This window comes from Herpailurus yagouaroundi, unplaced genomic scaffold, assembly GCF_014898765.1.
Source record: "Herpailurus yagouaroundi ecotype Mexico unplaced genomic scaffold, PumYag 215, whole genome shotgun sequence".
In the NCBI taxonomy this organism is placed as follows: Eukaryota; Metazoa; Chordata; class Mammalia; order Carnivora; family Felidae; genus Herpailurus; species Herpailurus yagouaroundi.
Window position 1 is genome coordinate 6,597,870 of NW_024412446.1, and position 27,998 is coordinate 6,625,867.

The 27,998-nt window shown below is 46.8% G+C and overlaps 2 protein-coding genes and 1 long non-coding RNA gene across 6 annotated transcripts in view; 1 reads left to right on the forward strand and 2 right to left on the reverse strand.

The window, feature by feature from the left end:
* Positions 1 to 25: 25 nt before the first annotated feature.
* Positions 26 to 3,641, reverse strand: ALDOC (aldolase, fructose-bisphosphate C). Its single transcript, XM_040455342.1, has 9 exons — positions 3,507 to 3,641; positions 2,327 to 2,448; positions 2,027 to 2,238; positions 1,861 to 1,915; positions 1,606 to 1,766; positions 1,403 to 1,486; positions 999 to 1,173; positions 673 to 872; positions 26 to 524 (listed from the first exon to the last, which is right to left on the reverse strand). Exons 2-9 carry the CDS (start codon positions 2,436 to 2,438, stop codon positions 429 to 431), a joined length of 1,095 nt encoding a protein of 364 aa, XP_040311276.1. The 5' UTR covers positions 2,439 to 2,448; positions 3,507 to 3,641; the 3' UTR covers positions 26 to 428.
* Positions 3,642 to 4,271: 630 nt separating this feature from the next.
* SPAG5 (sperm associated antigen 5) lies at positions 4,272 to 25,328 on the reverse strand. Of its 4 annotated transcripts, none has more exons than XM_040455335.1 (24): positions 25,176 to 25,328; positions 24,809 to 24,934; positions 18,351 to 19,438; positions 18,071 to 18,245; positions 13,278 to 13,352; positions 12,946 to 13,038; positions 12,720 to 12,854; positions 12,382 to 12,501; positions 12,169 to 12,261; positions 11,953 to 12,066; positions 11,486 to 11,579; positions 11,152 to 11,299; positions 10,970 to 11,072; positions 10,647 to 10,780; positions 10,309 to 10,447; positions 6,708 to 6,819; positions 6,454 to 6,540; positions 6,070 to 6,190; positions 5,849 to 5,960; positions 5,392 to 5,472; positions 5,072 to 5,227; positions 4,910 to 4,984; positions 4,701 to 4,781; positions 4,272 to 4,468 (listed from the first exon to the last, which is right to left on the reverse strand). In XM_040455335.1, the coding sequence occupies exons 1-24, from the start codon at positions 25,224 to 25,226 to the stop codon at positions 4,397 to 4,399; spliced, it is 3,585 nt and encodes a 1,194-aa protein (XP_040311269.1). In that variant the 5' UTR covers positions 25,227 to 25,328; the 3' UTR covers positions 4,272 to 4,396. The 4 variants fall into 4 exon arrangements, with proteins under 4 accessions (XP_040311269.1, XP_040311270.1, XP_040311268.1 ...); XM_040455336.1 differs by having other exon boundaries at positions 12,946 to 13,035; positions 18,071 to 18,248; XM_040455334.1 differs by having other exon boundaries at positions 18,071 to 18,248.
* A 114-nt stretch (positions 25,329 to 25,442) lies between these two features.
* Positions 25,443 to 27,998, forward strand: part of LOC121017210 (uncharacterized) — a 9,984-nt gene continuing 7,428 nt past the window's right edge. Inside the window, exon 1 of the long non-coding RNA XR_005784666.1 lies at positions 25,443 to 25,701. This is a non-coding gene — a long non-coding RNA (uncharacterized LOC121017210). The remainder of the gene's footprint in view (positions 25,702 to 27,998) is intronic.

Here is a 27,998-nt window from a genome sequence, read left to right on the forward strand (position 1 = left end):
TGTGTAAAACAGACAGACAAAGTAGCATGTTTTGCTACCATTTATTTGCTATGTGGTATGTACCCAAGGTGTGAGTCATGTCTGGTGTCCTATCCTCTGATCCCAGAAGAGAGGACAGGCAAGGAAAGCCCAAGGAGAAACTACCACATCATGGGGAAATTGTGGGGGCTAGCAGAGGCAGGGGGAAACCGAAACATCCTGCTCTGGCTTCTAGCAACTTCTTCTGCCCTCAGTCGTGAGGGGCACCCCATCCATCTAATGGTCCCAGGTGGCAGCAATGGGAGAGGGGAGGGGAGGACAAAAAAGGAAGATGACTCCGTGCTGGATGCAGGCATGTCTGCTCTGCATGACTGTTTGGCGCTAGCCATTACTATAGGTGAAATTGGGTGCAGGTGGCCAAGCCAAGGGCTGTGACATGGGATGCGTACTCAGTAGGCATGGTTGGCAATGTAGAGGGACTGTGCCGCTGCTCCGCCATCTTCTCCACTGCCTTCATACTTGCCCTGGGCCGCAAGCCCATTCACCTGCAAAAGAGCAGGTGGGAGAGGGGTTCAGGGGGAGTAAACAGGCTGACCCAGCCCACAGGGGCCAAACCCTGCCCAGGCTGTAACCTCTGAGTGCCCCCTGCCTAGCTATACCCCTCTCCCCCAATCACCACCTCTAGCTCCCAACCTCGGCCCGCTTGATGAACTCCTCAGTGGCAGCCCCAGCATTGTCTTGTTGCCCTCTCCAGGCATTGAGGGCAGAGGCCTGCAGGGCACGCCCGTAGGAGAAGGTGAGGGCCCAGGGCCGAGGAAGGGGGCAGCGGTTGATAGCATTGAGGTTGAGTGATGCTTCCTCTTCACTCTGACCCCCAGACAGGAAGGTCACTCCTAGGGTAGAGTAGAGAAGACAAAGTGGTCAACTCTCTAGTTTTCCAGGGTACAGGACCCATGAAGACCACAAGAACCTGAGGATGGGTCTTAGGGATAGGAACGGGTTAGGAAGCACGGTGGTACCTGGAACAGCCGGGGGCACAGTGCGACGCAGGGCAGTGACAGTTGCCATGGCGATCTCCTCTGGGCTGTATTTAATGGGACAGGCATGGCCAGGGGTCACCATGTTGGGCTTGAGCAGGGTCCCTTCGAGGTACACGTGATGGTCACTCAGGGCCTTGTACACGGCAGCCAAGACCTGGGGAATCAGAGGTTTACTAAGGTTCTGGACTCCTGTTTAACCCTCCCTGTTTAGGGGAAGGTGGGCATGACTGGGAGGGTCAGTACAGGCTCAAACTCACAGGTGTGTTCTTGGATGAAGTAAAAGAATGCTTGGGGAAAGTGCTTGCATCTAAGCCAAGGACTATGGGGAACAGGCTCCCCCGTCAGACTGTCCTTGCAGTGTCTGTACCCAGGTGTGGACTCACCTTCTCCGTAACATACTGACAGCGTTTGAGGTCATGGTCTCCATCAGGCAGGATCTCAGGTTCCACAATAGGCACAATTCCATTCTGCAGGTAAGAGCAGAATAACTTGGGAGGGGCATAGGTAGGAGGGGAGAAAGCCCTGGTAACCCTCTCCCCACTAGGCACCAGGCACCCGTCTGACCCCCCCTCACACATACACACACCTGCTGGCAGATGCTGGCATAGCGGGCCAGCACGTTGGCATTCTCCAGAATGGCAAGTGCTGAGGGTGTGCGCTCACTGATTTTCAGCACGCAACGCCACTTGGCAAAGTCGGCACCATCCTTCTTGTATTGGGCACAGCGTTCCGAGAGCCCATCCAGCCCTGCAGGCATAGTGCCAGCCTCATCACTCTGCCCCTCTGTGCCAGCATCAACCATCCAACAACCCTGTGGTCCTGAAGCCCACCCATCCTGTACCTTGAGTGGTGGTTTCTCCATCGGTCCCCGCTAGAGGAACTACACCCTTGTCAACCTGTAGGGGAAACACAGGCAGAAGGCTGAACCCAGGCAGGATTCCCCTTGTCACCTCTCTCACACACACCTATTTCCATGTTCAGCCCCCATTGAGGGCCAGTGGCTGCACCTTGATGCCCACGACAATGCCCTTATCCTGGATGGTACGAACGAAGGGAACACCACTGTCATCTTTCTGGTAGAGTGTCTCATGGAAGAAGATCACCCCTCCGATGCACTTCTTCACACGGTCATCAGCACTGAACAGGACCTGGCGGTACAATCTGCGGTTTTCCTCTGTGTTCTCCACTCCAATTTGGCTCAGCCGCTTGGCCATGCTTCCTGGGGGCAAACAAAAGAAGGGTAAGCAAGCTCATCCCCAGGGCTCTCTGGCCACCTCTACCCCACCTAGCCACAGGCCCTCACCTACCTACAGACTCATCGGCGGCCAGAATGCCTTTGCCTGGGGCCACAATCCGAAGGGCGATGTCAGACAACTCCTTTTTCTGCTCAGCAGAAAGGGCTGGGTACGAGTGGGGCATGGTGACAGCTCTGTGGAATTGAGACAAGATATAAAAGCTGGTCCCGACCTACTACGTCCTCTGCTTCCTCTCTTGGCCATATGGGCCAAATGGCCTCCCCCCACCTCCCAACCAGCATGGAGCTAAGAACAAGGCAGTTGTCCTTGGCATAGGTCCTGGGCAACACAGTGGCACCAATCCCTCTGACAGCTAGCAGGCTTAGGGCCCCAGTTCCCACATCTCCTTTTGTCACTGGTGGGCACCCTTCCCAGCCCTGGGGAAAGATGCAGGGTGGGGGTGGGGACGTGAGCAGCCCCGAAGCTACAGGTCTTCTTGTGAAACTACTGCCCAAACGAAGACCCAGTCCTTCTTTTACTGAATTTGGCCCTGTGAGGTAGGGCATGAGTCCTGGCCTTTCCAATTGCCATTTGTCAGCCTCAGCAGGGCCCCTAGGGAAAAGTGCACTTACTTTCCAGGCTTCAGAATGAGGCAAAAGTACCTATCGCCCCTCTTCCTGCACCTTCCGGGGGAAAAGTGGGGGACAAGTGGGGAGCAGGAGTGGCACAAAAAATTGCCATAGGCTTCTGTTACCGCTTCTTTTCCATAGCTCAAAGCTGACTGTCTTTGCAACCAAATGGGAGCAGAGGATCAGGGTTGAAAGGAGTGAGTAGAGGGCCTGAGAAAGGGAGGAAGAGATGCAGGAGCAGGGGGGAGACCTGTGGGCAGCGGATAGGGAGACAGGCTAACCAAACCAGGGGGCAGAGAAGGCAAGACAACGGGACAAGGACTTAGCCCAGGAAAGGGAGCAGGCTGAGATGAAAATGGGCTGGGCGGGAGAGGCTGACCCCAAGGAAAAAAATCCGGTAGGCAGAGGAAGACTGAAGTCGGGGCCTGAGGGCTGAGAGGAAGGGGTGCTGTGGAAGAGGCCGAACCACAGGGTTTGGGGTGGACAGAAAGGAGACAGGATGTAAGGAGAGAGTTGAGAAGGCACATCCAGGCACCCTTGGGAGCAGGCCAAGGGGGACAGAAGTTAGAGTCATAGAGAGGAAGCGGAGATGCTGAGCAGCTCCGGCCTCGCTCCAGCCTCACCTGTCCGCAGCGAGTTAGCAGCGGCAGCCACAGGAACAGCGCGGATTAAGGTCGGCGACAGCTGTGGCTCCCAGCTCAGGCTCCGATAAATGAGGCTGCGGATGCCGCAGAGCTACGTGACACCCCCGAGGGGCGGGCACCTCCCCGCCGTAGCCACGCCCCCTCCCCCAGACTGGTGTCCTAGCAGGGCCACGCCCACAGAGGCGGGGCGACGAGGTGGAGTGACTACACGGCCAGGTTCTCCGAGGCTGTTGTCCCCTCCTACCTCATGGAGCCCTGCCAATAGGGCCCCAGGGGCAAGAAACGGCCTTGCCCTCATTTCTGCCACAATCGCCTTCACCGTGTGCCCGGCACTGTGCTGGATGTTGGGGATTGAGCCTGGTCTGGTGAAGGAGAGTCACCTAAGCAGTCACAACTGGTGAGGTAAGGTGGCACCAACAAAGGGTGGCAGTCCAGCGCAGGGAGTAGGAACTGAGTTTCTCTGTTCTCGTGCCCTTATTTACCAAGACCTAGCCTAGAGGGGGATGGAGAAGGTAGGAGAATGAATCCTCTTCTGTCCCGCCCCCAGGCTAAGAGCCAGGGAACAAGCAGTCCAGTGCCTAGAATATTGAGGAAGCAAGAGAAGGGAGGAGGGGCAGCCAACTTTGGCTCTGGATGCAGCCAGAGGGTTGTGTGAAGGGTGCCTAGGGAAAGTGGGCCAACAAGCTTCTTTGACCTCATCCACCTCCCATGCCCAAAAAATAAGATTCAGTGAACCTGAAGAAATACATTAAATATACTTTATTTAAATAGCATTAAACATAGCTAGCTCTATGCCGGTTGGTCCTGATGTTGGGGTAAGGGAGTATAGTAAGTAAAAAGGGGTGAAACGGATTCGAGCTTTCAGTTTCTTAGCTCAGAAATTCCAGCAATCCCTGTAGCTCCTTGCAACCCCTCACAACTTCTGGGATGGATAGCAGAGTCTGCAAAAAGAAACAGAAAAGGCAGCTCAAGGTCACAAGTCCAAGGCTCTCAGCCCCAGGGAGCACCAACTGAGTCAGAGGGGAGAAAGCAGAAGCCACAGGGAAGCCTGCAACAGTGAGTCAGGCCCAGTGCTCAGCACCGGCTGAAAACCAGAGCAATGCTCATCAGCACTTCCTGGGGCCAAGCCCCGTGCCAGGAGACTTAGCTGCATCAACTCCTTCCCTCCTTTACCTCATAAATATGCTGAACGATGTCATCTAGTTTCTTTAATTCCTTGTCAGAGCGCCGAAGATTCTCCTCCAGGATGTTTCTCTAGAAAGCAAATAGGTTGCATTAAGTCCTATACTCAGAACAGCATAGCTTGTGGGGCAAGGAAAATATGGCAGACCACTTGCTAGTAGTAGTGGGAAATGGCCCTGGAATGACAAGGGAATTCTTACATGGCTCTGGAACTTGACCATGAGTTTTGCCTTCTCATTTTTCATCTCCAGGAACATCACCCTTAGCTTGTCCACCTGTAGATATGTCCAGATCAGCAGAGGCACAGCCTAGGGTTCCCTCCAGGTGCCCAGCTCCTTTGTTAACTCCGAGTCACCTCTCACCTCTTGGGAGAGCCACACTTTCTCCTGGATCCAGTTAGTGGCCATAGGCTGACAGTCGGGATTCAGCTGACCTGCTAAGGTCTCTTGTAGCACCTTAGTCTCTGTCTCCGCACGCCGAAGTGAGCGGGTGAGCTGGGTGACCTCCTCTCTAAGGCTCTGGGGATGAGAATGGAGAGGTACCCAGTGCCCTCAAAGGGCCTCTCTATCCTTTTTATCCCATGTAGTGACCAAGGGTAGACCAGGGGATCCAGTTCCCATATTTGAGATTCTAGCTATCAATGACACAGAAGGCAGATGGCCAGGCATCATCCTGAACGTACTATGAGCTCGCCACTCTTGTCTATCTGCTCTAGGATCTTCTCGTTCTGCTGTTTTATCACTTCCTGGAGCTCCTTTTCATTCTGTGAGGGAAAGGGAGGTAAGAAGTACTGGAAGAGCTGGCTTCTTGGCAGCCCTTGCCAGGAGATAGGACCCACGTTTAACTCCAGTAATACCAATTGATAACACCCCAGTTCTTCCTCCAGGGCTATGTTAAGCAGGCACATTTCAGTGTTGAGAGAGTTCCGCCAGAGTTCCTGACTTCTAGGTCAGCCTGGCAGATGGGTCAGCCCATAGCTAATTCCCAAACATGTGAAATGTCTGACCCCAGGAAGGGCAAAACTAGGGCATTGGTTGGAAAATCCCCACCACCCAGATTCCTGGAGAGACCATGGCTCCCAGTGGGCCAGTAGAGCTGCCCCAGTTCTTGATCGCCCCACTTTCAGGCCCCTCCTTCACCTTGTAGCGCAAACACAGGGCCTGGTTCAGCTTCTCTATATCTGCTTCCTTTGCCTTCTGGGCTTCCTGATGTTGTTCTTCCTGGGCCTGTAGCCTAGCCTGCAGATCACAACTAGGGGAGGGAAGAATTCAGCATTATTTCTGTCTTCTCAGGCACTGGCTGGGCCCTTGACCTATCTCACTTGACCTGTCCTCTCTAATCAAGACTGCCCTCCACTCACATCCTTCGCTGCAGAGTCCTGATGGCTTCTTCTTTAGACTCTTGCAGCAGAGAACACAGGCTTTGCAGTTCCAGAGTCATTGTACCCATTTTTGCCAGGCTCTTCTCCATGCCTGGGGTCTCTGAAAGAGCAAGTCCTAGCTGGAGATAGAGCCCTTTGGCTCTGGAAGGAAGAAGTGTGTGTAGCCATCATTGCCACAACTCTTATCCATGTTCCCCACCCATAGGATTTGAATGTCCGGAACACTGCAGATCCCAAAAGGCAGAAACAAAATGAGCCCATGTAAAATTGAGGTTTTTAGAGCAAAGCACCTCTCACTGCTTTAGTCTTTATCATTAGTACCAGATCTAGAAATGAGGCAGGATCCCTGGAGCCCATCCTAACCTGTAGGCTGAAGGGAAACCATTGAAGCTACTCTGGTGAAAGCACTCTTGTCACTTCCAAGCAAGGGCACAGGAGCTGCTTCTGGCTCTAAAACAAAAACCAACCAAGGTAGAAGGCTCCTCTGGTGACCCGGTCAAGGGTCTGCCATAATAGAAGCCAGGGAGACAGAAGTCTGTTGGTGGGTATCTTCAACAGCTGAAGATATCAGGGGCAAGGTCACAACTTTCCCACCCTTAAATTCCAGGGCCTTTAACCTTCATCTGCCATTGCTGTCAAGATGTTTCCCAAGAAGGCACTGTCAGCAGGTGGAGGGTATTCCTGGGTAGGAGCACAGGCTGTGCTTACTGGGAGGGTCTCTGCTTCAGCCTAAAGATAAAGGAGAAAAATTATCAGCTGCTCTTCGGGGTTCATGATTTCCTAAACTTCCAGGTACTCACCAGCCGTCTCCTTTGGAATGTTATTCTATCTCCTCCTTTTTTTCTCTATCTTCAACTCCTCAGCAACTTTCCCTGAACAACTTCTCTCACTAAAACAATAACAACTAAAAACAGAAACCTTCTTCTTACCTTAAATCCCATCTTAAAATTGCCCTTTCTCTTTCCCTTCTGTTAAGAAAAAAGAAAAAGAAAAAAACAAAAACAAAAAAAAAAAACCTGCATTTCCTGGGGCACCTGGGTGGCTCAGTCAGTTAAGCGTCTGACTTCAGCTCAGGTCATGATCTCACAGTTCATGGGTTCGAGCCCCACGTCAGGCTCTGTGATGACAGCTCAGAGCCTGGAGCCTGCTTCAGATTCTGTGTCTCCCTCTCTCTCTCTGCCCCTCCCCCGCTCATGCTCTGTCTCTGTCTCTCTCTCTCTCAAAAATAAATAAACATTGAAAAAAAAATTTTTTAAACCCCAAAAAACCCTACATTTCCTGCCTAAAATTGCCACTATCTACTGACTCCTTAGCCCACTACACTCAGCCTTTTCTGCCCCACCATTCTACCAAAATTCTTGTTTGGTTCACCAACAGCATCCTTACTTTCAAGTGCAATGGACACTTTTCAGCTGTTTTACCTGACCTATGTGATAATCGATGACCATGTTCTTCCTTTAGAAACGTCCTTTCCTCAGCTTCTGGGACAGGACTCTCTCTCCTTCACAGGTAGGCCTCATACCTTCCTATTTCACCTACCCATAGGTCCTTCCTTAAACTCTTGGGAGTCCTTTTGGTTCATCCTTGGCCTTCTTTCTACTCTAATCCATTCCTCATGTGGCCTCACCTTGGGAACTCCACAACCTCCACTTCTATGTGGATAACCTTTCAATCTGTCTCTCTCAACTGTATTATTTTCCCAATATCCAGACCCAAAGGCTCAAATCCCTGTGAAAATCTACCAGAATGGTCCATAGTTAATCTGACATTCAGATGTATAAAGCTGAGCTCACAATTTTCCCTGTCCCATCCCACCAAAAATCTGGTCCTCCTCCTGTATTTACGATTTGAGAGGGGGTGCTGGAGGTGGCAGCAAATTAAGCCTGCAGTTCAAATCTGGCCTGCCACCCGTTTTGGTAAATAAAGTTTTACTGAAATACAACCATCCCATTTATATACATACTATCTATGGCTGCTCTTGAGCTACAAAGGCAGAGTTGAATAGTTAAGACAGAGACAACATGGCTCACAAAGCCAAAAAGATTATATTGTACTTTAGAGGAAAAGTTTGCCACCCTCAGTTCTAGAAAGTATCATCATCTTTCCAGCAATCTAGAGATAATCATTCACTCTTGCAACTTACTCCTACACCAAATTGGTCTATTATTTCTATTTCCCTAATAGGTATTGAATTCATCCAGTCCATCCTCTCCTCTACCTGTTATAATTGCCATTAGTTCAAGCCTTCAGGCCTCTGGCCTACTATCCTAGCCTTGTCTCCATGTCATTCTTTTTTTTTTTTAAGTTTATTTTGAGAGAGAGAGGGAGAGGGCATGCGGGGCTCGATCCCATGAACTGTGAGATCATGACCTGAGCCAAATCAAGAGTTGGACACTGAACCCACTGAGCCACCCAGGTGCCCCTCCTTGTCATTCTTGCCCCATGTAGCTCTTATCCTCTATTTATGAAGAACTACTTCCCAGTCCCCAAACTTGCCAAATTCCATATGAGCAGGGCCCTGCCTTGTTCACCTGTAGTCCCAGCACCTCACCCAGGTCATGTTACAAGGTAGATACCACAAAAAAAGTACATACAGTGTCTCTCTGACTTTAACAGACTGTTCCCCTCTACCTGGTAGGTCTTCCTACATAATCCCCCACCCACCTTGGCCTTCAAACTTCCAAACCTGAAGACTGCCCAATTGTTACCTGCTTTGAGAAGACATATTAACTGTCAAAGGTAGAACTGATGTTTTTTCTGTACTCCCACAGTGGTCATCCATGCAGACATCTATCATGATCACAAGTCAAGATGTCAAGTTTACAGCTATCTGTCTTCCCTGTAAGACTGTGGATTCTTTGCATTTCCTGTGCTCAGCACACACTGGGGTCAAATCATAAGCACTTCCAGGTTTTAGGACCGTGGGTGTATCTTTTACTATTGAATAGGCTAATTAACTCTCTCTTCTTTTTTTTTTTTAAACTTTATTTATTTATTTTGAAAGAGAGAGAGAGAGAGAGAGAGAGAAGCGGAGGAAGGGCAGAGAGAGAATGAAAGAGAATCCCAAGCAGGCTCCATGCTGTCAGCTCAGAGCCCAATGCGGGGCTTGATCCCATGAACCCTGAGATCATGACCTGAGCCAAAACCAAGAGTTGGCCACTTAACCAACTGAGCCCCCCAGGAGCCCCTAGGTCTCTATTCGGAAAGATATCAACAGTTTATTGTTTAGTGTGCACTGTGGGAAAGTCAAAGAAGCAAGGCTAAATTTCTGCTTTCTTTAAATATAGTCTAGTTGAAGAGACCAGATATCCAAGGGAAACTAAGGCAAGTGCAAAAGGGAGAGCAAGTTCATGACGAATACAATAGGAGATTACTGAGTCCATGTGATTGTGGAACATTTCAAAGAAGGTGAAATAGGAAAATAAGGAAAGGAAAAGGTATTTCCAGTTTGAAGACAGAGGAAAATGGACGTGGTTAACAGCCCAAGCCTGGGTGTGAATAGAAATGGGACCTGTGTGTAGTATACAGGCAGTCTAGTTGAAGTAAAGAGTTCATAACAGAGAGGCAGGAGACAGATGAAGAAAAGTTTAAGTGACAGGATGAAGAAGTCTTACAGGCAACTGAAAGTCAGTGAAGGTCAGAGATGCAACAAGAGTAGCATTTTAGGAAGACCATTCTATATAATAAAGATACAACTGGAAAAACTCTCAGTAAACTAGGAATAGAGGGGAACATCCTCAACCTGATAAAGAATATCTAGAAAAGCCTATAGCTAGGGGCGCCTGGGTGGCTCGGTCAGTTAAGCAGCATCTGACTTTCGCTCAGGTCACGATCTCACCATTTGTGAGTTTGAGCCCCACATCGGGCACTGTGCTGGAGCCTGCTACGGATACTGTGTCTCATTGTCTCTCTGCCCCTCCCCCACTTGTGCTCTGTCTCTCAAAAATAAATGTAAAAAAAATTTTTTTTAATTAAACAAAAGCCTATAGTTAACATCATACTTGATGAAGAGAAACTCCATGCTTTCCCTCTAAGATCAGGTACAAAGCAAGGATGTCCCCTTCTACCCCTCTTTTTCGACATCATAGTGGAAGTTCTAGCTAATGCAGTAAGACAAGAAAAGGAAATAAAAGATATACAGATTGGGAAGGAAGAAATAAAACTGTCTTTGTTTGAAGATATGATTGGAAGGGAACAGAAGGAACCCCCGGATCCTACCTTCTCCTTTAGTTTTGCCTGTAGGAAGAGAGTCAGTCTCTGGAGTCGCTCAGTCAGCACCCCTAGCTCTTGGGAATACTGACGTGTCTTCTCCAGGTTTTGTTCCTGGTTCTCTGCTACGGTACTAGCCAGTTGAGCCCTAAAATAAGGAAGGAACAGAGAAAACAGCCAAAGACCAAGCAACCTTCTCCGAACACCTCTCCCAAATCCCCATACAGAGCTGCATTCAAAAAGGGAAACAAGACACTCTCTTCCTTCTTGGAGACTTTAGCTTCCAGAAACGTTCCCAGGAAACATAAACACTTAGCAGGGGAAGCACCAAAAGGTAGAAATCTTACTTCAGGTTCTCTACAGTGTCCTTGAGGCCCTCACACTGCAGGCTGCGCTCCCGGAGCACTTCCAGTGTGGTTTTCAACTGACACTCAACCTGGCCCAGCTCTAGGTGAGCAACCTGATTCTCTTGGTCTGCAAACTGGGGACACAGGAAAAGGAAGACAGGCAAGGAGCAAGAGAGGGAGGGGAGAAAATGAGACTAAGTGGGAAATTTTAGAGCCCTGGGAACAGAGGCTTTTTCCGGTCCACAGTCTCAAACCTCACCTCAATACCATTAGGTGAAAGTCACACTCCTACCAGTTCCCCTGCCCCAAGCCACATTTCTTACCTCCAGCGTCTCCTTCAGGTCCTGCACCTCCTTGGTCAGGACAGCTTGTTGTTGCTGCAGCTCTGCCTGCATGTGTTTTAGTGCCACCTCTTCCTTTTGCCATCTGCCAGAGACCTTATATTAGACCCCTTCAGTCCTATATCCTGGGCGCCTACTGCCACAATAGCCTGATCAGAACTCACTGAGTAGCCTGCTCCTCATTGCTCTGGGTAAGCTTGCAGACCAACTCATCCTTCACGGCCAGGTCCTGGGTACAATGGGCATGCTGACTCTGTAGCTCTTTTAGCTGACTCTCCACACTGGCCAGAATCTGCAGCTGAGCCCGGAGATCTAAACCAAAAGTATCCTAATTGACACTATGTAGTCATCAGGCCAAAACCTCCCCATACTTCTGCTCGAAAACAAGTGCTCTAGAGCACCCCCTGGCTCTACTGCCACACCCCAAACTTCAGCAGGGCACAACTGCTTTCACATGTGCGCATACACACACACACACACACACACACACACCCCTACCTGTTGCTAGGCGACTGTTTTCCAATTCCAGTTGTTCTATTTGGCCTTTGCACTCCTCTAAATGGGTAGAGACTTGTTCCAGCTCCCTGGAAACCTAGGAAGAAAAGATCGTTTTTCTCCCACAGGTTTTCCTGAATCAGGAATCCTAGGACTCAGCCCAGCTTCTCTTTCTGGACAGGACAGCAAAGCACCTTGTTCCTGGGCAGCAACACTGCAGAAACAGGCTGGTCCTCAGGAAAAAGTAGAAAGAGGAGAAAAGTTGCTAAAGAAGGTGCTAAAGAGCAAAGGAAACAACTGGGCCCAAGGCCATCTATAGTGAAGGGACCTGGCTGGTTTCCAAACCCAGAGTGAAAAAAAAGACAGGTCCAGTGTAAGAGGCTAACGATACCACTCATTAGAAAGTCCTTCTGAAGAGAAGGAGGAAACTAGGCCTTAGGCCTAAGCAGTCCCCCACTCCTGGTTTGTACCTGCTGTTTTTCCTCAACTGCAGCATCACGTTCCTGCAGGGTCTGCCGGCTCTTGGCTGTGAGTTTCTCTGTGAGTTTTCGAGATCGGCTCAGCAAAGCTGTCCATGTTTTATACTACCGGGGGAAGCAAGCAGGTCAGGGAAGCACATTGGAGGCAAGGCTCCCAACAGGGCTGACTGTGCATAAAGGAGTGATATGATGGCCCCAAATACTCACATCCAACTGCATGGATATCCAGTCCTGTTGTAAGTTTGATGTAAGACTCGCTGTCTGCTGACCCAACTCTTCTTGCTCAGTATGAAGCCCTACCTACACAAGAAGGATTGCCTATGGAGACCCTTTCCTCTGGGAAGAACAAAGTGGGGAAATAATGGCCATCCTCCCAGTATGTCAGTATGGACCCCAGGAAAGAAAATGCCTTCAAATTACCAGCTGGGTCTGGGTGTCCTTCAAAAGGCCTCTGAATTCCCCCAAGGAAGCCATGTCCTGTTCCAGCTGGCTGATGCGCTGGCTGGCACGTGCACAGAAAGCCTCTAGCACAGTCTCTGCCTATTAAGGGGAGAGGTTGCGAGGACATGGTGGGCAGAGGAGTGAAAAAGCGCAAAAAGCCATAACTCTCCACCATTATTTAGTTTAGTTTAGTTCATTACTCCTCAGAGCTGGCAGTTCTTAGGCCACCCACCTGTGTCGCAAGCGAAATTTATGTTCCTGCAGGAACCCTGGGGAAGACAACTCCCACATCCAAGAACAAAAGCCTGACACCTTACCGCATCCTTGCCTCTGACGGCCATTTCCTCTTTGTGTCTCGCCTCCTCCTTTTCTGCTTTGAGGCTCTGGAGCCTTGCCTTCACTTTCTTCAACACATCAAAACAGCAGGAGACCAAGGTTTCTGCACGCCGAGACTACAAGACAAGACTCAGACATGGTGTCTAGTTCCTTTTTTTGGCTTTCAGTCTCACCAGAGGCCTCTGCGTTCACATTCATGCTGCTTACCTCCTGACTCACGGTAGTTTTATCTTCCTCTAAGTGCAACAGAGACAGATGAAGCAAGGATATCAGCTCTTTGGAAACCAGCACCCATGACTGCTGTGGAGGGAAAGGTGGTTAGGCTAGATCAAATAAAGTCACTAAGTAGGAAGTAACAGGGACACCGGGGAGGAAAACCACTGACCCCAATTTCAAGCTCCCAGGAGGGAGATGTGCTTAACAAAGGCTTGGAAACCTCCCTTTACTACCATAGCTGAGTATCACCATTTGCTAACCACCCAGGGTTTTCCATGCTTGATGTTCACAGGAGACCCAGTGATGGTATAATCAAAACTTACCATGGCATTCCTGGCCTGCTGCAGAGCCTGTCCAATCTCTTGACTCTCCTGAAGATGCTGAGGTTTCTTACTTATCTAGTCAGAGAAACAAAGTTGTGCCTTCTGCATAGGCATCATACACAGCCAGCACCACATTCCCCCTCCCACCCACTGAGACACAGGAGCCTCTCCTATTAAAAGCAAGAGCAAGGCTCACAGCTCAATGAGGCCAAGTTAAAAAAAAAAAAAAAAAAAAAAATCGAGGCACATAAAAATTCCTTTTCAAAATAACCTTATTTTTTTTCTAACTATAAGGATGACATGCATTTATTGTAAAATTTTGGAAATATAGAGTGAATAAAATGGAAAAAGAAACCATTAGTTTTACCACCTGGAGCAATGATTATATTTTGAGAGAGAGAGAGAGAGAGAACACAAGAGGAGAAAGGGCAGAGAGAAGGAGAGACAGAATCCCAAGCAGGCTCCACGTCATCAGCGCACAGCCCAATGCAGGGCTCGAACTCAGGAACCATGAGATCATGATCTGAGCCGAGATCAAGAGTCGCACACTTAACTGTGCCATCCAGGCAGGCGCCCCTGGAGCAATGAATCTTACCAACAGTATAGCAGCCACCCCCAAAAGGTTTCCACATAACTCCAGAGATTTCCTTACTATAGGGATTTGCTATAAGTGGAATATATTACTTCCCTCAGGTGTCAGAGAGAAAAAAAGTAGCAGACTGATTTAGAAAGAAACTACCATATCCAATGAATTTTAAGATGATTATCTTTTTACACAACACCACTGAAATTGGGATATATCTTAATATTGATGGTGTTTTAGGTATGATGAATGACAGTAATGCTGCATTTGAGATTATAACTACAATTGAGATTATAACATAAAAATGAATGTGTGGTCCTGCTTTTATTATTTAACTTTATTATACTAATGTTATTTAGCCCTGAGTTTCTTTAAAAAAATTATTTTTTTACTTTTTACTTTTTTATTTTTGAGACAGAGAGAGACAGAGCATGAGCAGGGGAGGGGCAGAGAGAGAGGGAGACACAGAATCTGAAGCGGGCTCCAGGCTCTGAGCTGTCAGCACAGAGCCCGACGCGGGGCTCGAATTCACGGAGCGTGAGATCATGACCTGAGCTGAAGTCGGACGCTCAACCGACTGAGCCACCCAAGCGCCCCTAAAAAAAATTTTTTTAATGTTTATTTATTTTTGAGACAGAGAGAGACAGAGCGTGAGTGGGGGAGGGGCAGAGAGAGAGGGAGACACAGAACCTGAAGCAGGCTCCAGGCTCTGAGCTGTCAGCACAGAACTCGATGCAGGGCCCAAACCCATGAACTGTGAGATCATGACCTGAGCCAAAATCGGATGGTCAACCGACTGAGCCACCCAGGCGCCCCTATTTAGCCCTGAATTTTCTATTTACTGTCCTCACTGGAATAGCCTGAAACTGGGACATCTGCTTAGGGGGACCTATCAAAGTAGAGTACCACCCATTTTTAACTTCTGCTGGTATTTTACCTCACACTGAAACTTCTCAGAGATTATCTGAACTCTGATTTCCTTTCTTTAAAAACCATGACTGCAGGGGGAGGGAGGCAGTTCATGAGCTCAGAGCCTGGAGCCTGCTTCAGATTCTGTCTCTCTCTCTCTCTCTCTCTCTCTCTCTCTCTGCCTCTCCCCCACTCACTCTTGCGTTTTTTCTCTCTCTCTCAAAAATAAACATTTTTTAAAAATTGAAAAAAAAGGGGGGGCACCTGGGTGGCTTAGTCGGTTAAGTGTCCAACTTCAGCTCAGATCATCTCATGGTTTGGGAGTTCGAACCCCACACTGGGCTCTCTGCTGTCAGCTTGAAGCCTGCTTCAGATCCTCTGTCTCCCTCACTCTCTGCCCCTCCCCCACTAATTCTTTCTCTATCTCAAAAATAAACATTAAAAAAAATTTTTTTTAAAGAATAATATTGGGCGCCTAGGTGGCTCAGTTGGTTGAGCGTCCGACTTCACCTCAGATCATGATCTCACGATCTGTGGGTTCGGGCCCCACATCGGGCTCTGTGCTGACAGCGCAGAGCCTGGAACCTGCTTCAGATTCTGTCTCCCTCTGTCTCTGCCCCTCCCCTGCTCATGCTCTGTCTGTCTCTCTGTCAAAAATAAATAAACATTAAAAAAAATGTTTTTAAGAACAATATTACTTTAAAAAAGTAAAAAAGGATATATCCGAGGAAGAACTACTGAGTCAAAAAGTTTGAAATGCTTTAAGGGTCTTACTTTCAAAAAAGGTTGAACCAATTTATATATCCTACTGACAACAGGACAATACTAGCCAGCATTATCTATTTTATTATTTACTATTTTGTTAGACAAAAATAGCATCTCATTGTTTCAATTTGCAATTCTCTGATTACCAGTAACTTTCTCAAATATTTATTAGTCATTTTTATTTTCTCATTCTCTGGCTATTCGCTGTGTTGGCACAGATAAAAATTAGTATGCTATGCAGAGGACTTTCAAGTTCTGAGAAAAGCAGGGAGCCATCATTACCGCTGAAAGGCAGCCATCGTCTGAGACAAAACCCACTGCCGGAGCAGCAGTGCTGAGTCACGATGTTACAGAAGTCTGGATTTAAGGAGATAATCTTGAGGAGTTCACCACTCCCTTCCCCAGCGAGGTGGTCATCATTCCCTCCTGCATTGTGCAGTGGGGCACGGAGTATTCTATGAGTACAACTAGTGCTCAGAGGTGGGCAGTCAGGCAAGTGATGAGATTAGCGTGAAGGGGGCACCCAAGCGGCAAGGACAGGGCATTGTGATGGGGAATGGCTGAAGGTGCTGTCACTTCCCCTCTTTGGCTCTGCTTCAGTTGCCTCCAAAGGGATTTGGCAAGCTTCAGGGAAAGAGGGTACAAGGCCGACTCAGGGATGGGGAACAAGGTCAGGATTCTGGCAAAAGGTAAAGTCTTATTTTGAGGATATTTTCAACCCAAAGTCTTTGGGCATCTGGAGACCATCTCTTCTTAGCAGCAGCCACCCATTACCCCAAAGGCCCCAGTACTGAGGCTCTCCATTCCTTCCCTGGACATCATTCCCTTCCTTCCTCAGTCTCTGCTGTCACAACCAGAATCCTCTAGAACAGTAGTCTTTAAACTATTTTTCTCTCAGATCTCTCAGAATAATTTTGAAAGACTGAGTACGCTTAAGTTTAAATTGTTACAAAGGCTATAATTTCAACCATATTATAAACACTGATAATTTGAAATAAAACTGTTAGATCACTCTTACTTATATCCAGTGGTATACTACATCTAGCATAATGATTTAAAGCCTATTTGATGTCATTAAAAAAATGCACCAACCAGGCGCCTGGGTGGCTCAGTCAATTGAGCGTCTGACACTTGATCTCAGCTCAAGTCATGATGTCGCGGTTCATGAGTTAGAGCCCTGCATCGGACACAGTGCTGACAGTGTGCAGCCTGCTTGGGATTCTCTCTCTCTCTCTCTCTCTCTCTCTCTCTCTCTCTCTGCTCCTCCCATATGCGTTCTCTCTCTCTCTCAAAATAAATAAATACACTTAAAAAATATTTTGAAAAAAAATGCACACTCTTCTTCTTCTTCTTCTTCTTTTTTTTTTTTTTTTTTTTTGAGAGAGAGAGGGTGCAAGTGAGCACCCAGAGAAAGAGAGAGAGAGAGAGAGAGTAGCAGGGCTCACTTGAAACAGGGCTCATGTTTTGTTTTTGTTTACCCGAAGCAGGGCTTGTGTTCACCTGAAGTGGGGTTGGTGATCACCAGATGCAGGGCTCATGCTCACCTGAAGCGGGCACGAGCTCACCCGATGAGGGACTCAAACTCACCGACCGTGAGATCATGACCTGAGCCGAAGTCAGATGCTTAACGATTAGGCCACCCAGGCACCCATGCACAAACTCTTCTTAAACAGTCAGACATTTTTTATCAGCCCTTCTCCTTTATATTGCATGTTTACTCCTCTCAGACTTTTATGCTAATGTAATATATCTTAAGTCTGTAACATACTTAAAGTCTATTATTCATCAATATCGCTGCAACAGCAGAAGTCCATTTTACTCAGTAAAAATTTTATTGGGAATTGTCTGTTAATGAAATGGATATAGCTTCCTTCCCCATATTAGTTCATGTGTCTGTGGATTACTGTAATTCCTACAATAAAACATGGCTCAGTGACAATTCTATACCTATTTCTTTTCTTATAGATGCAAGCACTCAGAATCTTCTTCACATAAATAATGGGAGGAATGGAGGTAGGAATGGAGAAAGAGAGGAGGGCGTGTCACCCAATCTATGAGCTCCTTTGGAGATCCATGCCAAAAATCTCATAGTAAACTTTCATCAAAAATTTTTAATGATCCACAAATATAATTAAAGTCTTCCTTCAATTTTGCTGAAAGCATGCAAAAATGGTGTTACATAACCATTGCAGTCATTTGCTTTCTCAGCATGTACACAAACATTTTCTATTGTCCTTTGATTGCTATTCCTTGACAATGCAAGATTCAGGATAGGTAGTAAATATGCTGTTCTTCAGTAAAGGGGGCAAGGGCAGTTGAGAATGGGAAAGTAGGAAAGAAAAAAAATTGGTCAAAAGTACATGTGGAAGATGAAGACCTAGAAACTGATTCCTTTAAAATTTTCCTTGCATATATTCCCTCGGAAAGTCTTGATGTATCCCAGGAGTAAAGTGAGTACCCACAGCTTTAAGGGATCTTCCAGATCCTCAGCATACATATTCTGAGGAAAAGGGCCCACTGGGAAGAACTTTCTTACCCCACTGGGAGAGATGTCAGTCTGTGTGCTACTGTCCTGAACTTCTGAGTGAGGGACAGTCAGCTGTCTCTTCCAGTCCCGCAGCTGGTGGGAGAGAACCTCCAGAATGACAAGAGAGTTCAGCAGGTTATCTTCCAGGTCATGTCGAGATAAGGCAGTCAGATCTGGAGGATGGCTGCTGCAGCAAGAGAAGAACATGAGGAGAAGAAAGGGAAAGGGATGGGAGTGGCAGGTCCAGATTAATGGAACCCAGGAGGCACAAAGTTACAGGGACACTTACCCCCATAGGAGGTGCTCTGTCTCAGAAGTACCATCCTTGATGTCCACTGGGCCTGTCTGGGAGGTGTTTGTACTTTTTTCCTGCGCTGCGGGGGGAGTAAACCAAGTCCCCACCGAGCAAGTAGGGTAAGGGGTAGTGCCAATCGCTGCGTCCCGAAGCACAGAGGGGAGGGATAAGCTCTGGCGGAGATTTTCCAGCATGACCGAGGTATTCACACCTTTTTCCAGCCAAGCCAGTGGGGACATCCACGGCCCTGTATCAGAGACAAGAATCCTACCAGCATCTTTTACTGCTGGGCTTGGAGCAGCCTGGGATTCCATTTCTCCTGGATTTGGGGTCAGGCATGTGGATGGAATATCTTCCATATTTGAGACAAGTGCTTGTTCTCCTAATTCAGCCTCCTCAGGGAGTGTGGGAAAGCTCAGTTCTCTTTCCTCTACAGCTCTGTGCTCTACAATTTCCTCCCCTGGGTCCACATGAGTGCCAGGGAAATCTGCTGCTAAGGCAGTTGAAGGGGAGAGCCAGAGCATGGAGGAAGGCAAGAAGATATTTCTTTCGGAAGGGACTAAGTCCTCAGGCACAGCCTCAGTCCCATCATCCCTGAGGCTTTCTTTGGAGCAGTGTGGCTGTTGCCCAGAACAGGGATTTGGCAGACACTCCAAGACATGGGATGGAGGACGCTGAAATGTACATTTCTCAGACGTAGCAGGAACAACTTCTGAAAAGCTGTCTTCTATGCAGGCCGCTAACCCCTCTCTTAGCAGATCTCCTGGCCTCAAAGACTCATCTGGAGAGAAGCTGTTTGTCTCTGTCATGGAATCTAAATGAGCCTCAAGGGTAACTTGCTGTTGCCCCACTGGAGAGGATACGAGGACCATGGTTTCAACCACATTGTTGTCCAGTGGGTCTACTGCTTCCTCAGATGTTTTGGGAGTAGAGTTGGTTTGGGGATTCAGATCTACGAGCCGCTCATCTGATTCATGCTGACAAGCTTCTAGCCACTTTGAGGGATGGCTGAACTGTTCTGAAGGGGAATCTGTCCTCTTGGCATTGACAAAATCCACTGGTGATGCATTGTTGTTGCCTTCCTGCCAAAAGAAACAGAAGTAGTTGGCCAAGGCAGTCATTTCTAGTTCCCAACATATAATTACGGGTATAGGATACTGTCTGAACACAAAGAGTTTTCATTACCTCTGCTTAGGTAAAAATTGGCTAAGCCTGGCTGCTCACTAAAGAAACCCTAACCTAAACCTAAACCAAACCCTAACTAAAGCTGGGAAGTCATCTTAGGTTTTTTCCAAGTGAATCAGTCTACAGTATAAACAAGGCTGAGATAATCTATTCATATGGGGAGATGGTAGCTTGAATGTGACCCCACTTGTCTCCAACCCCTCCCTCCCATTCCTTTGAGAGAGGATCCTGAGGTAAGCTCTGCCAGACTCTAGAGTTGCTACAAGATTTTCTCTTCTAGAACAGATGAAAAACTGGGGACCAGAGTTAGTGTAATGTCTTGCTGGGGCCCACAGAGATCCACAAACCCTAGGAAAAAGGGCAAAGTCAATCTGCACTAGTGACCTAGTCTCCCTGGCCCCAAGAGCTGAATGTGTCCTAAACAGAGGAGTTGAATCCATTCAACCCTTGGGATTTGAAGAGCTCTAACCTTTGTAGCAGAGGAAAATGAAAAGCAGAGAGACTTCCTGCTGGTACCCTCATAAAGGACTGATAACCCCCATATGCCAGTTCACAGGGACAAAGACCCACTGTACCTTCTACCACCTGCAGGGTTGCTGGTACCTGAGACTCAATGAACAAGAAAAAGAAAATATGAATGTACTTAAATGGATCTAATAGCCAGAGAAAGGGCAAACCCTAAGATAGTAAAGTAAACCCTAACAAAACAGCTGATGGGGGGCGCCTGGGTGGCTCAGTCGGTTAAGCGTCCGACTTCAGCTCAGGTCACGATCTCGCGGTCCGTGAGTTCGAGCCCTGCGTCGGCCTGTGGGCTGCTGGCTCGGAGCCTGGAGCCTGCTTCCGATTCTGTGTCTCCCTCTCTCTCTGCCCCTCCCCCGTTCATGCTCTGTCTCTCTCTGTCTCAAAAATAAATAAAAACGTTTAAAAAAAAATCAAAAAAATAAAATAAACAGCTGATGGAAGAAACAGACGACAAGGTAAGACAATTCAAATACAGCACACATACACAAAGACTTTTTTTTTTTTTTAATGTTTATTTTTGAGAGAGAGACAGAGCATGAGCAGGGGAGGGGCAGAGAGAGAGGGAGACACAGAATCCAAGACAGGCTCCAGGCTCTGAGCTGTCAGCACAGAGCCCAATGCAGGGCTCAAACTCACGCAACACGAGATGATGACCTGAGCTAAAGTCGGACACTTAACCGACTAAGCCACTCACATGCCCCAAGACCTTCTGAAAATAATAAAAATTACTTTTAAACAACAACAACAAAGGGGCGCCTGGGTGGCTCCGTCGTTAAGCGTCGGACTTCGGCTCAGGTCATGATCTCGCAGTTCACGGGTTCGAGCCCCACGTCACGCTCTGTGCTGACAGCCTGGAGCCTGTTTCAGATTCTGTGTCTCCCTCTCTCTGACCCTCCCCCGTTCATGCTCTGTCTCTCTCTGTCTCAAAAATAAATAAACGTTAAAAAAATTTAAAAAATAAATAAATAAATAAAATAAAATAAACAACAACAACAAAAATGAACTTTTAAGCAAAAAAACTCATTAAATGACTGAAAGAGGATGGTCAGAGTTGAGGCTCGAATTACTGGCCTGGGTAATCAAGTGGAAAAATATCTTTTTTATTTTCATAATTTTTAAAAGTTTATTTATCTATTTTGAGAGAGAGCATACATAAGCAGGGGAGGAGCAGAGAGGGAAGGAGACAGAGAGTCCAAAACAGGCTCCACACTGCCAGCACAGAGCCTGATGTGGGCTCGAATCCACGAACCACAAGATCATGACCTGAGCGGAAACTAAGAGTAGGCTTTAACTGCCTGAGCCCACCCAGACGCCCAAGTGGAAGAGTATTTTAAAGCAAAGACAAAAATGCAAAGAAATGTATATCTTAGGGAAAAGCTAAAAGAACTGGAAGATAAACCCACTAAACCTAACACACGAGGAAAAGAAGTTCCATGAAAAAAAGAGAACACTTATAGGAGGCACTAATTAACAAATATTAGAAGAAAATGTCTCTGAGGTAAAGACCAGAGTTTGCATATTGAAATGGCTCACCAAGTTCCAAGCAAGATTGATAAGAAAAAATAAAATTTCTGAACCATAAGGAAGATAAAACTATTTTAATATTTTTAATGTCTATTTATTTTTTAGAGAAAGGGAGAGAGAAAGAAGGAGAAAGAGAATGAGTGGGGGAGGGGCAGGGGACAGAGGATCGGAAGTAGGCTCCACGGTGACAGCAGAGAGCCCGAAGTGGGGCTCAAACCCACAAACTGCGAGATCATGACCTGAGTCAGTCAGACATTTAACCGACTGAGCCACCCAGGAGCCCCAGAAGATAAAAACCATTTTAGAAGCTTGATATAAAGACCCATTATTTAAAAAAAAAAAAAAAAAAAAAAATCAGACTTACATGAAATCTCATTTACAGCAGTGGATGAAGCTTTAAAAAATAAGGTTGAGCTAAAATGGGCTTCCGACATGCTGGCAATGTCCTAAATACTGACTGGGGGTTGGTTACTATCATGGGTACTTTATACAAATTTGTTAAGTTGTATGTTTTATGTACTTTCATATATTTTATTTCAATTTTGAAGTTTTTCTTTCAAAGTGTTTTAAAGGAAAAGTAGAAAATAAAAGGGATGTCAAAAAGATATGAGGTAAAAACCAACAAAAAGAAAGATAGGATATACAAAACATAAATCAGTCTGCATTAAATAGCCCAGAGACTAAACAAACCAAAGACTTTTAGGAATGCAAAAGTGCACCTTACAGTTTTTGCTGCGTTTATCAAGTTCCTATTTATTCTTTTTAAATATCACTTAAGGAGACACCTGGGTAGCTCAGTTGGTTGAGCATTCAACTCTTGATTTCAGCTAAGGTCATGATCCCAGGTTCGTAAAATCAAGCCCAAGTTGGCTCAGCGTTGAGTGGGAAACCTGCTTAAGATTCTCTCTCTCCTTCTGCCCCTCTCCCCTGCTCACTCTTCCTCTAAAATAAAAGTATGATAATATATGGATGTGTGTGGATATAAACACATACAGACAGATAACATATAGAGATGCAAGAAAGGGGGCACCTGGGTGGCTCAGTTGGTTAAGCTTCTGATTCTTTATTTCGGCTCAGGTCAGGATCTCACGGTTCAGTTCTGGAGTTCAAGCCCTGCCCTCGGGTTATCAGCATAGAGCCTGCTTGGGATTCTCTCTCTCCTTTCTCTGCCCTTCCCCTGCTCTCTCCTCCCCTGTACTGCACCCCACCCCCCCCCCCCCCCCAAAAAAAAAAAAAAACAAGAAAGGATTGTCTCTTTTTTTTTTAATGTTTGTTTATTTTGAGAGAGAGAGAGAGAGAGAGAGAGGGAGAGAGAATCTAAAGCAGGCTCTGAGCTGTAACAGAACCCAACGGGAACGCCGGATCTCAAGAACCGTGAGATCATGACCTGAGCCGAAATCAAGAGTCAGACACTTAACCCACTGAGCCCTCCAGGTACCCCTAAATAATCAAAAATTTAAAAAGCAAAAAATAGTGGGGTGTCTGGGTGGCGCAGTCGGTTGGGCGTTTGACTTCAGCTCAGGTCATGATCTCACGGTTGGTGAGTTTAAGCCCTGCATTGGGCTCTGTGCTGACAGCTCAGAGCCTGGAGCCTGCTTCGGATTCTGTGTCTCCCTCTCTCTGTGCCCCTCCCCTACTCACACTGTCTCTCTGTCTCTCTGTCTCTCTCTAAAATAAAGATTAAAAAAAAATTTTTTTAAGCAATAAATAGTTATTTTGTTGGGAGAAAAACTCTTTTTGTCTATGTAGCTGAGCGTATCAGGAGGTAGCAGAAGGGAGGCCTAAATTCCATTCCATTCTATTCTGCTACTGTGATTAAATGGCTATGGTTACATTCTATCAAGTTCTATGAAGATCAGTTCCCACTAGGTACTTTTCTTTTTGTCTAAGCTATACTATCTAATTTGGTAAATTAAAATTAAATAAAACTAAAAATTTAGTTCCTCAGTCACATTAACTACTAGTGTTCAATACCCACATAACTAATAGCCACCAGATTGGACAGCACAGATTATCAAACATTTCCATCGTCCCAGAAAGTTTTTTTTTTTTAAATGTACGTTTATTTTGAAAGACAGAAGAGAGAGAGAGAGAGAGCGCACATGCGGGCAAAAGAGAATCCCAAGCAGGCTCCAGGCTCAGCACAGGGCCCAACATGGAGCTGGATCTCATGACTGCGAGATCATGACCTGAGAGGAAATCAAGAGTTGGACGCTTAACTGACTGAGCTACCCAGGGACCCCTTTCATCCCAGAAAGTTCTATTGGTGTTAGAGTGTTTTCAAGAAAGGCTGCTACCCTCATACATCTGTTATTCAGGCCGCTTCAGATTCTGTTTTTACATTTTCTTCTTTCCTCCTCTAACCTATTTTATTTATATCCCATCTTCCAAAAATAGTTCAGACTGCATAAAAAAGAAGATAGATGGACAGATCAACTTAATGAATACAAAATCATAGTCAAGAAAGAAAAAGAAAGCAGATTTTCGTATTTCAAAGAGTAATAGTAGCTACATCTGATGATTAAATTTGACCCTGAGCTTTTTAGAAGCCAGAGCAAAAGGGAAAATATGGTAACCTACATAGTTCTCATTATCAGAAAGAAAGAAAAAGTGATTTCTTCAGGAAAACAATTTTCCCAGGCAGTTAAGTTCTAAAAGAAATCTCTTCAAGGAACCTTATAGAGGGGTCAATCTCCTTCTTTGGCAAGTTTTTACAGCAACTGAAAAGCAGTTTATACATGGGTACTTCTCTCAAGACTTTTGACACATGGACAACTCAGTGAGGGCACTTCTACCAGGGGCTAGTTTAAGTGAAGATGATCCAAGTACCCTGCCTTCCAGTGGGGTAACTTGACTCCAGGAAGAGTTCTGACTACTTCTTGGAATGGATATGAATATTGCCTCACTACCGCAGCCAACTGATCTCTGCTTGAGTGAGCCCACGTTTAGGGGGAAACCACTAATCAAAGCGATAGTATTTCTCAGTACTTTGGTAAAAGTTTAACGGGGGAAGACGTGAGAAAAACTAACAGCCAAATAGAGGTCCGGGTTCTCAGTGGATTTCCTTTAACCACCCTAGGGCACCTCTCTGTTGGCCTGAATAGCTGTAAATGGATGTCACTAAGGTAGAAGACTTCATTACCGTTATTAATTATGTTCCAGCCTTGGCCCTCTGTTCCTCTGAGCCCTCGGCCTCGGCAGAGAGCCCAGTCGAATCTCACCTGCAGTCCCAGCTTGCACAGTGATGAAGTCGGCGAGTAGCATCCGGGGGGCCCTTTTCCAGAGTTGGTGAGGGCACCAGGCTGCAGGGTAAGTTCTCGGAGAGGAGTTCTCATAGCTGGTTTTCCCTGAGAAAGAACAGAGTGTGAGAAAGCCTGAGCTGGGTCTTCCCTCTCTAATAAGCTCCTGGGGGCAATAGCAAGAGTAGACTTCCACCCCAATGGCGCTGAAGTTGCGGGACCAATAAGACTCCACACACATCGCGGTCCCCAGGCTGGACCCAGCTTTCCCCGACACTCGGCGTCGCCGGCGTCTCCCCCACCGAAGCCCCGATCCAGCTCTCTCTGCCCCTGAGGCTCTCCTGCTCACCGACTGGGGCGAAGGCGACAGGCTAAGGTTCAGTTTTTTCACCCGCCACATTTTCACCACAGAATACGGGGTCGATCACCTCCCAGACCCAAGAGGTGACGCCATCTTCACCCGCCTTCTTTATTTGAACCCGCTCCACGCCTCCCGATTGGCTGCTGGGGCTTCGGTGCGTCGGGCCGACGCGTCCGCTCAGGGCTCGAGCCCGGCGGGCAGGGGGCGGGGCTTGGTCCGGCCCCGCCCCCACCGGCCCGCGGGCCGCCCTAGTTCCTTTGACTGACACCTCCCCCAAGCAGCTCGGGCGTGGGCTGGAGGGCTGCTTCACCCTGAGGAGAGGGTACCGCTGGCAGCTGGAGAGTCGAGGATCCTGTCCCTCCCGCTTCCGGTAGACACCCCCCCCCCCCAACACACCGTCAAGAAAAGTTGTCTCGGTTGCCTGGCCTCAGGGAGTCCCTCTTCAGGTTTCCCTTAGTTACCTGGCGCCTCAGGCTCGACCGGAAGGAGCCGGCCGCGAGTGCGGAGGGGAGAGGTGAGTGGAGCGGTGAGTGGAGCGTTTTGGAATCAGGCTTCCTCGGGGCCTTGGCGCCCAGGCCCTGCGGCGGCGGTGGTGGCCTGAGGCGGAATTCACCCGCGCTGTCACTGAGCCTCCTCACGGTTTCTGGTGTTTTCTTGGGACTTCCCTCGGGGCCTGCAACAAGTTTGCGGGAACCACGGCTAACGAGTATTGAACATTTGTTATGTACCTGGCACTGTTCCAAATGCTTTATTATCTATTAACTGCTTTAATTCTCCCGGGAACCTGTGAAGTAGGTACTGTAAATACCACCCTTTTACAGACAAGAAACGCAGTCATAATGAAATTGGCCCAGTGCCCCGCAGGTAGTTAAACAGCAAGAGTCGAGATTTCAACCCGCGTTACCAATAAAGTACTGTATTCTCATGTCAGCCTGAGTCCCCTCCGTGGGAAATCTCCTTATGGAAGGTGGAATTGATTTTTGGAAACAGCCTAACGGTAGGTATTCAAAATTAATAGTTTATGATAAAGTGTGTTCTTTGCAACACTCACTGTGCCTTATTCACACTCTTGAGAGTCTTAATGAATTGGAAAAGGAAATCATCCAAAGAGGAGGAACTATTAATCTGTCATGAACTGCAGGGCCCTCAGGGGATGGGCTGTTTCTTTCTACCTTTTTCTTTCTACCTGTTTCTTTCTACCTGTTTCTTTCTACCTTTTTAACGTGGCTACCAGCAAATTTAAAATGACATATGGGAGCTTATATTGTACTTCTATTGGACAGCACTGCTCTAGAAACATAAGAGTCCCAGCGTGCAGGCACTACAGAGAACAGTTGCTTGAATGGAAAACTGGAAGAAGGACAATGTAAGAGCACACACAGACTTGAGCCTGGGGTTTCCCAAGACTCAGCAGAGAGAATCCCAAGGTGTACGTACTTCTGTTCCATCAAAAAGATTCAGCAAATAAAACAAGGGTGGAAAATGGCAGAAAAACCAAAACAAAACCAAGTGCGAGGGGTAAAAGCTTGTATTATAGAAATGTGTGTATTGGAATGCTTAGTTCTTGTCGTAGTTGGTGTATCAGATGCTAGGTGAGTAGCCAAAATGATATGGTGCTTCCAGCAGCAAATGAGGAGGGATATGGAAGGGTAGATGAGTGGGAAAATACCATTATAAATAGGTAACATAAACATAAATAGGATGTTTGTTGGTGGTGGTTTGCGTAACTTCTTAAATGTGGTGTTTTTCAAATTATAAAAGTATTCGATTTTTTTTTTTTATAGCAAGTGAAACAATGCAATGCAAAGATATATTAAAGGCAAAGCCTCCCCTCCTGTCCATGCTACCTTTCTGAGGTAATCAATAGTGTGTACACCTTTGTAAAAACCTTTTTTGCATACACATACACACAGAAGTTTTGTATGTCTTTATTTACACACACATTTCCGCCCACCCCAAATTAATTGATTCATAGAATGGGGTCTCTAGTGTCTTTTTTTTTTCTCCACTTCTCTCCCATTTTTTCATGTTCTCTCTCTCTCTCTCTCACTCACACACTCACACACACACACACACACACACACGGAGGGGAAGAAGGCATTGAGTTCTTCACAAAAATGGCATATTTCTTACACTGACATTTTTTTTCCCCTCACTCAGTGTCTTGTATAGAGTTGTTTCATTAAGTAAATTCTGTCCCCAGCGTGGGGCTTGAACTCTCAAGAGTCATGTGCTCTACCAACTGAGCCAACCAGGTGTCCTTATATACAGCCCTCTACCTCAGCTGATACAGATGTAATTAATTGATTTGTCACTTCATATACCTTGCCCTTTTATAAAAAATAGGTTCTCTATTATAATTTGTAGGAGTTTTATATTATAGACCTTAACTGTCATCACACTGCAAAATTTTTTTAGATTTAGTTTTATCCATTGATTTATTTTCATGCTGTCAGCGTGGAGCCCAACTTGGGGCTCAAACTCACAAACTCTGAGCTCATGACCTGAGCCAAAACCAGGAGTTGTACACTTAACCAACTGAGCCACCCAGGTGCCCCTTTCCATTGACTTTATTAATGGTATCTTTGGCCATACATATAATACTTTTATGTGGTCAAGTTGTTTATCTTTCCTTTAAGACTATCTTGATAGTCTTAAAGATAGTTGATTGAGTCATTCATCAAATTTTTACATAAATATATTTTTCTTTTATAGTGCTTTCATTTTCTGTCTTGGTTTAGGCATCTCCTCCATCCCTTGATTGTGTGGGACCCAAGGAATTTAACAAAAATCCCCTACCCCTGGACAAGC